This window comes from Aythya marila (genome assembly GCF_965140915.1).
Source record: "Aythya marila genome assembly, chromosome: 16".
In the NCBI taxonomy this organism is placed as follows: domain Eukaryota; kingdom Metazoa; phylum Chordata; class Aves; order Anseriformes; family Anatidae; genus Aythya; species Aythya marila.
In genome coordinates this window covers 4,713,797-4,726,169 of record NC_139057.1, presented here as the reverse complement: position 1 = coordinate 4,726,169, position 12,373 = coordinate 4,713,797, and the positions used below count along the sequence as shown (strand labels likewise).

Sequence of the window (12,373 nt, the reverse complement as noted above, 5' to 3'; positions counted from 1 at the left end):
TCTCTGTAATAAGATACTGTAATGAACTTCCTAGGAAGGAATAACTCCACTGCAGCGTGCCAACAGCCTGGTTTATGCCCTCTAGCCTGGCACGTCAAAGAACCAAGCAGCCTTGCGTGCTCGCGCTCAGCTGGGCAGAACACAAGCTGGGATTCATTGCGCTGCCTTCTCATCCCCGAATTTCAGACAGCTTTTTGGGGAAACTCTCTCTGTTCTGCTGAGAACAGATGCTCTGAGGACATTCCTAAACAACAGGCTTTTCCTGTACCAATAAGGTGCAGTCTGAGGTAGGAAACAGCGTCTGGGGGCACCGAACCTGACGGAAGGTGGGGAGCCCATCAACAGGGTGCAGTCAGCACCTGCCGGGAAGCCCGGCTGTGGGTTACACTCCAGCACTGAGCCGGAGCTCACCAGGGGTGCCTGAGGACCAGAGTGGGCCCACTGACTCCTGTCACGCCTGGGCTGGGCTGGCAGAGCCACAGGAACGTGTTGCTCCCTCCATCCCACTACGTGCCCCATGGATCTCCTCGCTGTGCTGCTTCTCCTGCAGGTAGGTGCTGCATGGGGATGAGGGTGCTGTGCTGCCCCTGGGGTCCTGGGGGTCCCTCTGCTATGCTGGGCCCTGCTGCAGTGCCCCCAGGGAGGGGATGATGCTGCCTTGACCCTAGACTCGGGCTCAGGGCTCCTGTGAAGGGGGTTTCAGCTTTCAGTCCTCCTGGTGAGGATATGGGGCCTTCCATGCCTGGCACAGCGTGCCGGTGCCTGTTGTTGATCCTGCTGGGTTAACGATCCCCTGCAGTAATTCTGTGGCATTTCCATAAGTGTTTCTGGGGGGTTTGTGGGCCTGAACTTGATTTGTATTTCTGGCAGCAACTCCACATCTGGCCAGAGCCATTGCTGTACAACGGGTGCGTGTGGAAGAGTGTGGAAGCCATAAAATACATAACGGAAGCTCCAATATAATTAACAGTAGCTACACATAGACAAATAGGAAAGCAGGTTGGCTGGGGGGGTCTGGTACAGACCAAATTAACCAAGTCTGGCAGATAGGAACCTGCCCCCAAGCTAATGAATGTGCTCTGCAAGAGCCAGGTTAAAGCCTTGCTTGCTGTTTCCACACCACGGAGGTTTTCTCCAGATCATACAACAGTTTTATAGAATAGCTCAAAGGCTTCACTTGTGAAACCTCATTGCTTGGCAAGTTAATAACCATGATGACCTTATCAGTATATTGTTTTTTCAGAAACAGGTCAGGAGGTAAAGGCCTGACCTTTGCCTGAGTTGAGCCAGTAAGAGCTTGGTTTCCTATCTTATATGATGCTGTAGTCATCTGATGGGTCGTAAAAAAATCCAAACAAGCTTTCCTGTAAAAGCAGCAAGAGCCGAAAGGAAGGTATACAAGTTACCCGTGCGCTAATGATGACAGTGTAAGTTGAGTACTGTCATACTCCCTTGTGGTGGAAATTTTAAACTGAAAGCAGTGTTTGAAGCCTGTGCAGGTGTTTGAAGCCTGTGCAGGAAGCTTGTGCTTAGAAAAAGGCAAATTCAGCCAATTAGGGTATAGTCCCCACTCTCAATTTATTTCTCTCAAATGGATTGGAGACTTTGGTCCAGTGTTCATCTTCTGGTAGATCAGCTATATTTGGGACACTTAGAGTAACATAACAGTCTTTGAGAACCTGAAATACTCCCCAGGCTTAACTTTCACCACTAATAGGTTTATGTTGAGTGGATACCAGACAACGTCTAAAGGAGCGTGAGACAGACAGAGACAGAGGTGAATATTTTGAAAACTGAGCTACTTGATTTGAGAAAATCCGTAGGGATAGTACCATAGTGTTAGATGCAGTGTTTGTGTATTTCTGGAACCGGCACCACCTGACCGGAGAAATTAGTATCCAAGCTCTAAAGCCAATTGATTTGGAATGAGATGGACTATATTTGTAGAATCTCTACAGGTTTCTAGATTCAGCTACAACTTAATACAATACTGTCAAAACCGAATCAATGTGTTTCTATGAAGCACAAGTCCTCCTAGGCAACATAACAATGGTTTCTAGCTAACCATACTTCTCACAATGACCTCTCTTTTTAATAAGGTTACTGCCACCAACAGTTTTTCTCATGACATTGAAAATTTCAGTTTAAGACGAGCTGTCCAAAAGAAGAATACTCAGGTTTGTAGTCAATACAATTTAATAACAGATACAAAACTGTTAGTATGTAAACTATGACACTAAATACACTTATTTATCCAACAGCTGATAGATTCTTATCAATTAGACAGCCTACGTCCTTTACGGCGTACAAAAAGGACATGGGTTATCACCACCATCGATGTTACAGAGGAGGAGAAAGGACCATTCCCAAAATATGCTGGACAGGTACAACCAACCTTTTAGTAGAAGTTTACCTTGAACCTCACAGTAAGGTACTCACCAGCACAGATTTTTCTATAAAATACCAAAAGCAGGAGAGGGTAAGAACTGTGTATTTAACAGCTTTATTTTTTAAAACAAAACAAAACAAAAAAAAACTTTGTTCAAAATTGGCTTATTTAAACAGAGTAGTGGGTAGGATTGTGTGGTGTAGAAGAGAGATTTCTTCTTTTTATGGGAGGCTCTAGGCATACTCAAAGGAAAGAAGAGACTATAGGGTGGGAGAGGTATGAGTCATTGTACAGAGCTGTGTACCTGCACATTGTGCAGAGAGTAGTGATGCTGCAACCCAGAAAACTGTTGAGTTGGCTGAGAACAAGCCTACACAATGGCCTTATCTGCAAAGACAAAGTGGGTAGGAAGATAGTTGGTCTAAAGCTTTTTTACTTCTGTTCTGTCTTCCCTATTCACACTGCATTGTGCTGTTTCTCTTTTCAAAAGCTGTTCAGTAACAGGTCATTTAATAAATCAGTAAAATATTTAATTAGTGGACCTGGGGTAGATGAATCTCCAGAGATTGGATTGTTTTCTATAGAAGATGATGAAAACGGACATGTGTATGTACATCGTACCATTGACAGAGAAAAGACTCCATCTTTTCAGGTAATATACTTTAAAGAATACCTAAAACTCTTTGCAAATATTAACTGCTTTCTCATGGCCAAATGCTTCAAAGAAATGAGGCAGACCAATAAGAATTTTAAGGGTGTATTTTCTTATTTGAAACCTGCAAAGATAATTGTCTCAGCAGAGACCTATAGGGAACTTCCACCGTACTACTGATTATATACTGTCATGACATATTTGGATTTCAAGTATCAGTATACTTCTGTTCTATCATTTTTCTTACTTGACCTTGGCTATATCCTACAAATGAAAAGTTTGTCCTGAAATTCAAAGTGTGTTACAGCAGTTTTTTAAACCTCCAAACTCCTAATCAAGATAATGGAACTAAAAAGTTAAGCATTACAAAAGGAAGGAGCTGCCAAGTCCTATTACAGTAACTTTACATGCATAAGCATATGTTCCTACTTAAAAAGCAGGAAACTGGTCATAAGCAGTAAGTGTGACAAAAGAAATGTGATAAGTGTATGAATGAAATATGTGAGTGTGGGTTTGTTTTCTTCTTGGAAAAAAAATTGGTTATGGTCTCCTTTTGTTTATTCTATGATGATTTATACAAGCATCTCTGTGGATTAATTATACCCACTTTATAGTTAAAGTTCCTTGTTCTCAGTGCAAAGTCCTGACTTCCACACTGAAAAGACAACTTTTGGAGAGCCTTTTATTCCCCCTCACTGGACATCTGGTTGGTCCAGGACACTTTTTGCTTGGTTTTAAAGCAGAAATAAGTGTAGCAAAGGGGACTTCAGAACTTATAACTGAAATGCAGCTAGAGAAAACTGAGTGTACCACCCAATTAAATACTTCAGAGTTGGGAAGCAGCTTTGAAATCATTCTTGTGTTTGGCCTCAAGGGTATTTACATATTTTACATTAAGCAGTTATTTCAAACAATGCAGATCCAGATTTTTTTAACTGATTTTTTTAAAGTATTGTTTAAGGTGATGGATGACCATTATACATCTACTACCTTTGAAAAATGAATAAATGGCTTAGCAATGCAAAGCCAAATGCTAGCTAAATATGACTGATGATGTTTCAAAATTCAGTTTCTTGTTCTATTCTGATATCTAAATGAGCTACTGTGTCACTATTTATTTAGATACGTTTCGATATTGTGCACAGAGAAACTGGTCAGCCACTGGACCGCCCTTTATATTTCAAGATTAAAGTAAAAGATGTTAATGATAACGCACCTGAGTTTGCCAAAGAGGAATTCAGCATTATGATAAGGGAGAACCACAGTGAAGGTAAATGCCACCCAAACAATGGATACTACTGGTTTGTGTATGAATGCTTTCTTAATTCCTTTGTCCTTCTTTTACTTACCAAATCCATTCTTCTCCATAGGTTTTACTTAGTCCCTAAAATTATGAGTACTTATTTCATGTGAAGGGCTACTTCCTCCTGCTTGACTTGTCTGATTGTACATTAGCATAATGTCAGAGACATTCTGGAAAAACTGCTGTGAAAATTGCTCATACCTGTAAGCCGAGGAGAGAGGAGACCGATCTGAACCATGGATCTGAAACCTGTGTGTGCACACCATGTCACAGAAAAATGCTCAGACAAAGACTTAATCTCTGTTTGTGTTCACAAAGAACAGACATGTAGACACATGGGCATGGTGCTATCTCCTCTGGAGCTGGCCAAGAACTGTCATAAATACTACTGAATATTTTTGACAAAGTAATTCAGGAGTGCGATAACCCTTTCTATTGTCCATTGATACTGTGGGCAGATTTACCACCCAAATGAGGTGGAGTTGAGTCTTTCTGGGTATAACCATAGCCACAGGAGAAGCTGCAGTTGCTCTTAGGACCTGTGTGTCCAAGAGCGTGTAGATAGGCCTGAGAAACTCCATGTCAAGACTAGGCACTTGTATTAAAGTCTCGATTCTTCATTCTAGATGACCCAGTTTTCCAAGTTACTGCCTTGGACAAAGATGAAAGTGGCACTGCTAATTCTCAGGTGTCCTATTCTCTAAGTACACAAATGCCCCTTCTAGATGGATTCCCATTTGATATTGATCCTACCACAGGAACAATACATCTGTCTGGATGCCTGAATTATAAGGTGATGTACATATGGCAGCTTCTTGTAATTTAATGCCTAATCAATATTAACTACATGTTAACTGGGTACGAGGAGAGGGGCAGTTTCACATCCAGCTTTGTAGCTATGACTGGTAAAAGGTGTGAACTGCTTCTGACCTGAGGTTTGAAATTACTTCTGTTTTTCAGACTGCCAGCACTTTCAAACTTCTGGTGAAAGCCTATGACCAAGGAACTCCCCAGCTGTCATCTACTGCAACAGTGAATGTAGCTATTGAAGATGCAAACAACCACCCCCCTGTATTTTCTAGGGATAATGTAAGGAAAAACATTAGTACTTTATTTAGCCTTCCTAAATACAGTTCATCCTTCAAGTGAAGTGCTTAATGCACTCCGCAGTAGAAATAGGAACCCTCAGACCCTTTATAGGATCAGGCCAAAGCACTTGCAAATGTACTTTATATAATGGTATAGTGCTAGAAGAAGTACCTCTTTAAAATGTGGATGGTAAGAGAGCACTTGACTACTGACTGTGATAAACTTTGTCAGATTTCCATGTACAGCACTAGAAGTTTTTTTTTTTTCTCACAGCATAGCAATGGTGACAGACTAGTTTATTCTAACATATCTGAGAAGCTAAGGTCCAGATTACAATCCATTCTTCATAAAGATCATAAAGTAGCTCCACATGGTCTGGTGTTGGAACTGTGTCTCAGAATGAGCTAACAGACTTCTCTTGGAAATGGAAATAATCTTTATTTCGTTTCTTTCTGCTCCCAGTACCAGCTACAGATTTCAGAAGGCCGAGAACACTCAGCTGCATTATGGCTCCAAGTGGAAGATGAAGATTCGCCTTACACTCCAGCTTGGAGAGCCAAATACACAATAATAAAAGGCAATGAGAAGGAACAATTCACCATCGAGACTGACCCAGACACAAATGAAGGCATTTTGAGTGTTATCAAGGTAATATTTATTGAGCAGACCAGAGGAACTGTAGTAGATGAACTACAACATGGCAATGTGTTACATGGTCAGTCTGACTATAAGAATAATAGCTTAGCATCTTAACTGTTTCACGGCTGTCCTCTCAGTCCCTGGCATACAAAAATATGAAATAATATGACTGCCATATCAAAGATCATAATTGCTAATGAGACTCTTGTCTGGGGTTTTCAGCCTCTCCGCTATAAAGATGACTCTGAGAAGAGACTCATAATTTCTGTAGCAAATGAAGAACCTTTCTTCTCATGTGAAAATGGCATTGTGATGATCTCAAGCCTAGAACCCATGAACACAACTGTGAATATCAAGGTTACAGAGTTGCAAAATGTTCCCCAGTTTCATCCTCCTATACTTGTTGTCCAAAAAGAAGATGAAATGAAGCCTGGAAGAGTGTTTAGAAAGTACCTTGCTACATATCCAGATGGTGGGCCAAAAAAGATTAGGTAAGTGGACATGCTTTCATCTCTCAGAATAAGAAATAGCTTAAGAATATAAAGTGTTTTTTTTTTTTTTTTTTTTGAGTTTTATATGGTATATATTCAAATGTGTATATATACATACACATGCATATTTGCAGTTATATAAAGATACACGTTAGAGGTGCAGGTTTACTACCAATAATGATGCAGATCCAGATAGCTGGTTTTGTAAGATGAAATTTATAGGCATCGTCAGTCCTTGGTTGCTCAATGTTTCTCTTGTCTTCAGAACAGTTTTGCCTAAAAACAGGCTGCATTATTTATATGTCACTTTTGACTACCAAATTTTGATGATGTAGAAGGGACTAAGGTATGTTTGGCTTTAAGGGTAATAATCTGATGTGGAAACAGATACATTCTGAACCCCTAAGAATGGATTTGATGGGGCTGTGCAAGGTATATTAGTACTACATGGGGAACTATTGGCTATGCAGAAACCTTCAACCTGTGACAGAGATAGCAAAAGTAAGCATCACTAATAAAAATACCTACAGAGCTCGAAAGAACAAAGATGCAGCAGAAATATTCTCTTCTTCAAAATTCACTTAAAGAAATGTGCTTCCTTGTAACTTTTTCCTTTCTTTTTAAGATATGAACTATCCCGTGACCCAGCTGGATGGCTGAGTGTAGATGAGAATTCTGGAGTTCTTACTGTAGTAAAAGAGTTTGATCAAGAATCCCCTTATGTGAACAACAGCCTGTACACCATCATCGTCCATGCTATTGGTCATGGTAAGCAGCCAGTCAGAAAATATTCAAGCACAACTGTTTGAGATGAGGTGCATGCTAGATATAAAATGATAGCAAGCCTACTAATTTAAGTGGAGAATGGTTATTCAGAACACCCCAATGTTTAACACTTGTGTCATGTGTGACTATTAGGATACCAGGTGCAGAGCTCCTGCCAGTAGAATGGCTCTTGTCAATATCCAGTTATAAGTATTTTACTGTTTCTTTTGCTCCTTTCTAGATGCTCCACCACAGACTGGTACTGGCACCATCCTGCTTTATTTGTCTGACATTAAAGAGCATATGCCAACGTTAGTGGATCCTTCTTTAGATGTATGTGACAAAAAAGAAATGAGACCTCTCATTATAAAAGCTAAGTCTCCTTTGGTCCATTCACATTCTTGGCCATTTACATTTGAGCTTGCTGAAGACTCTGAAGATGTGAAGAGTACCTGGAAATTAGGAAGGAACTTTGGTGAGTTCTTCTGTCTGTGCCCTTCATGAGAAGCCTATTGTCACTTACGTCCCCTCTAGTTATTTCACTATCACTTACTTTATGGTCTGTTACTGGTTAGTCTCAAGGAGACTGAAAGGACATGGAAGAACAACATTCAAAATCCAAAGTTTCTTCAATTTGGAAAAAACAAACAAACAAACAAAAAAACACCAAACACAAAAAATTGTTCTTCATCCCTACTGAGGACAGGGCCAGAAGCAATACACTCCAGTTGTAGAAAGGGAGACAAGACATCTGAGGAACAACTTCTGCATTTGAATGACCTCCTGATGAATTCTAGAGGTTGTCAGTGCAGCTGTGCTAGAATGCAGCAAGGTTGGGACACACCTCGTTGCCCAGAAGGCTCAGCAAGGTGATAGAACAGGATGGGGTTTTGCCCTATTCACCATGATGCATTAACGGTGGAAAAACTGTTTGCAATTGGGTTGCAGATGAGTTTCCTTTTATTGTCAGAAGGCACTGTGGAGCATCAGACTTTTTTTCCATGACTTTTGAAGGTCCTGCAGCAGAGTCCTGTACCTGTGGGGGGAGGAGAGAGGGGGAACAACCCAGTATATGCTGGGAGCTACTCAACTGGAAAGTAGCTCTGTAGAAAGGGACCTAGAAGTCCTGATGAACACAAAATTAAACATGAGTCAGCAATATACCCTTGACACTAAGATGGCTAACAGTGTTCTTGGATGCATTACACAAAGTATTGCCAGCAGGTCAAGAGAGGTGATCGTGCCCCACCACTCAGCATTGGTGAGGGCACACCTGGAGTACAGTCTCCAGTTCTGGGCCCCCCAGTACAAGAGAGACATGGACATACTGGAAAGAGTCCAGCGGAGGGCCACCAAGATGATCAAAGAACTGAAGCACTTCTCCTATGAGGAAAGGCCGAGAGAGCTGGGACTCTTCAGCCTGGAGAAGAGGAGGCTCGGGGGAATCTCATTAATGTCTATAAATATGTAAAGGGATGGTACATAGGGGCCCCAAACTCTTTTTATTGCTGCTCAATTCCAGGCCAAGAGGCAATGGGCACAAACTAGAATACATGAGGTTTCATCAGAAAATCAGGAAGCACTTTACTGTGTGGGTGATGGAGCACCAGCACAGGTTGCCCAGAGAGGCTGTGGAGTCTTCCTTCTTGGAGATCTTCAAAAGTCACCTGAACCTGGCCCTGGGCAACCTGCTCTTGGTATCCCTGCTTGAGCAGAGGGCAGATGAGATGACTTCTAGAGGTCTTTTCCAACCTCAGCCATTCTGTGATTCTTTGAAATAATTTGCTTGTCTTTTTAGTGGAGTCGGTGGAACTTTTTATGTTAAGAAGCCTCCCACAAGGTACCTATGTGGTGCCCTTCATTATTCGGGACAGGCGAGGACTTTCTACGAGGAAGAATCAGCATATAAGGCTCTGCTTTTGCCCAGATGGGCATGCATGTGAAGATTTACCACAAGGAGCTGTGAGATTTGGAGGTGGTGCCATTGCAATAATACTGACAGCTTTCTTAATACTATTGGGTGAGTAGCCTCACCAGACACCTGTACTTAACCATACAGATCTGTTCGCAACATAAATTTCATCATTTCCTTTCTTCTTTCAACAGTTTCCAGTATTTTACTTTGTCAGTTTCATGTGCCACAATCTAAAAGCAAAGCTGTTTTTCTACCTCAAGAAGGTGAACAGACTTTTATCAACTATAATGAAGAGAGCAGTAAGCCATTGTGTCATGTAAGTGCAAAAACATACATCCGTGTGGCTGGAATCCTAAGAATGATGCTTGGTATAAATTATAGTGGGAAAAATAATGCAATATAGCTAAATTAGAAATAAATTTTACTTGCTGGAGATTCCAGCAGCATATGAAAAAATGTTGACACTTTTTTTTTTCCCCAGCAACTTTCAGTTTGAGACTGACACTTCTTTTCATTAGTAATTGTCCTAAATATTTGGAAGTGCAATTTCTTCCAAAATTCTTCTCACAGTACCTGAATTGATATGCAGGTAAATAAAACAAGTAAAATAAAACTAAGTAAAACTTTACTTAGTTCTTGGTATAAGTGAAAAGGATCCATCATTCTTCATCTGATCAAAAACATGCCAGTCAACATCTTTGACTTAGCATACTGGCTAATCCTGTCCTGTGTGGACAGGATTTAAGAGTTATTTATTTATTTATTTATTTTAACTGGAAGATGTACTTTTGAAGTTTTGAAGGCTTTTGAATTTGTTCTGCAGATTTTTGTGCTGCATTCTCTAATTTATGCAACAGACCTCTATTTTTGTTGCAAAGAATCCCTGAAGGAAATTCTGGTCTACATCAGTAAGTGACTGCCATGTGTTCTGGTCATAAGTATGTAATGTTCATCAAGAGACTCTAAAAATAACCTCTGTTTTACAGCAGACAAAGAAAATGAAAACCATTTTTTTTTTTTTTTTTTTTTTTTTTTTAATGTATGTAGAATCTAATTCCACAATGCTTAGTCTGTAGTTCGGAGCTACAAGTACTTATACAAGTAGACATTACAAAGCTCTGAGGTCATGTTGGTGCACTAGCAAGAAGGAATTCACTAAATTCAGAGGAAGAAACATATTTAGCTACTGGAGATTACAAACAGCACATACATGGTGGCTCCACATATACAGGAAGTGTTTTACATATGCAGAAGAAGAAACAGTCCCTGACCAGGAAAAGCTGCAATCTAATAGAGAAGACAGCACAAGAGAAATGGATGTAACAGAGAGAAAGCAGTTGGATTTATCTGTATCTGAAAGAAATGTTAGTAGGCAACTTTACACTGGTGAAACCTGAGAAACTGTGTTTATCTTTCAGAGTGGCCTGTACACTATACAAAAGACAGTCCAAGTAAGACACTACGATAACATCATACAGACAGTAGACAAAATATTGAATCAGGTAAGAAAGCAGATGTTGAATCCCTCTTTTGTTGAGGTGGCTTGTAAGAATAGGAAAAAAAGCATGCAAAACTGAAAAGCTGCTATTGCTTCAGCTATTCTGTCTGGCCACACCTAAAAAGCATTACTATTAAAAAAAAAAAAAAAAAAAAAAAAGGAATGTATTGGACGGAGGAACAGTCAGGACTCTTAGTTGCTGAAGATGCCATGTCTCCTAGACTTCTCGCTGAATGTACCTGGTCACCCAACAGTTCTTGGAAGGCTGGAGACTTTCACCTGGAATGAATATTTCAAGACTAGGCGGTGGGGCTAAAATACTTTATATGACCATACCAGGGTTAAAGTTTGTTTTCCTGCTATTTCATTTCTGTGGAAGCAAAGAAATCTTAGTTCTCTTGCCATGTTCTGTCTGGTCATTGAACAGGCCTATTCTCCACACTTCCTTGCACCAGACTGCATGCCTCCACGCAGTCATATTTACTTAGAGTTCTTTGTTCTAAGGCATATTAAAGTCTCCTTCCTGCTTCATTGTCACTTCAGGGGAAGATCAGGCTCTCGTACTTTTCCATCTGAGAGCTTCAGTTCAACTGTTCTTTATCAGAGAGAAACCTATACTGTTCACTGTAGCCTCCTGCTTGCCTGTTTGATAACAGTATACTGTGAATCCCTTTAATTTCCTGAAGGGTAGTAGGAGCTTCCATGATGATTTGTGTTGTTTCTTCCCTTTAGAAATTGTATGACCAAAGCGCACTGGAACCTTATTGGGCAAGCTATGCACCTTGCATATATGCACAGGAAGGAGAACTGGAGAAAAGTAACTCCTTCCACTCTCTCTCCATGGGCAGTGACGACTTGCCCACAGATTTTTTGAACACTCTAGGACCAAAGTTTTCTGCTCTGGACGAAATCTGTCAGAAGCGATTTTCGTCATTCAGTTAATCTCAAAAGGCTGTGAGTACTTTACGGTGTTGCAAAGGCAGCAGCGCTGACAAATTCCAAAGAACCCCCCCATCGATGTTTGAAAGTGTTGCACTGTATTTGCACCATGAATACCTGTCTTTTATTCTGCCTGCCTATGCTGTTTGCATGCCTGCAGCCAAGAACATGGCACACGTGGAAGGTACGCTCTACTCTGAAGAGATGATGGAGTGATTTTGTCATATTCTGTGCAGACTTGCACAATGAGAAGGGCTATTTGGCTGGAAATTCAAGTGAAAGTTCCATATGGAATTAAACTACTCTTGAACAGCAAAGGCAATTACCAGTTAGGCCAGTGATACAGTCCTTTCTCCAGTAGATGGTCTCTTTAAATCCAAAATTATCCATGCAGGTCTGACTTGATGATAAGATCTTTTCTTCCTAAATGATATTGAAACATCTAAGAGAAAGCCCACTTGTACTGTTAGAGTGACTGTATACTGCATAATAACCTGAGAGGTCTGCACCATCCTTGCCTTTTAGCCCAAAACAGGCACTTATTGAGTGCTTGCGTGCTTGTGGTGGCATCTGGTGGCTCTTGGTATTATTACACCATTGTAAACGATAAGTAGTAAGAAATTGATGGAGGACAAGGTATGGCTATCATCGAAATAGAAACCTTCTCTAAATTAGCTACAAGTGACTATGATA

At 40.7% G+C, this 12,373-nt stretch overlaps 1 protein-coding gene across 1 annotated transcript; it reads left to right on the top strand.

The window, feature by feature from the left end:
* The first annotated feature begins 287 nt into the window (after positions 1-287).
* CDH26 (cadherin 26) lies at positions 288-12,142 on the top strand. The gene is made up of 15 exons (XM_082773385.1): positions 288-550; positions 2,100-2,177; positions 2,262-2,384; positions 2,880-3,041; positions 4,164-4,311; positions 4,971-5,137; positions 5,305-5,433; positions 5,896-6,081; positions 6,295-6,563; positions 7,189-7,331; positions 7,570-7,803; positions 9,127-9,348; positions 9,435-9,559; positions 10,662-10,745; positions 11,474-12,142. The coding sequence occupies exons 1-15, from the start codon at positions 518-520 to the stop codon at positions 11,681-11,683; spliced, it is 2,313 nt and encodes a 770-aa protein (XP_082629511.1). The 5' UTR covers positions 288-517; the 3' UTR covers positions 11,684-12,142.
* Positions 12,143-12,373: the final 231 nt, after the last annotated feature.

Bases quoted from the DNA above. Each gene is read 5' to 3' on its own strand.
- CDH26 (XM_082773385.1), top strand. From the start codon at position 518: ATGGATCTCCTCGCTGTGCTGCTTCTCCTGCAG. The intron at 2,178-2,261 runs GTTTGTAGTCAA...TTTATCCAACAG, and splicing joins TCCAAAAGAAGAATACTCAG to CTGATAGATTCTTATCAATT. The intron at 5,138-5,304 runs GTGATGTACATA...TCTGTTTTTCAG, and splicing joins CTGGATGCCTGAATTATAAG to ACTGCCAGCACTTTCAAACT.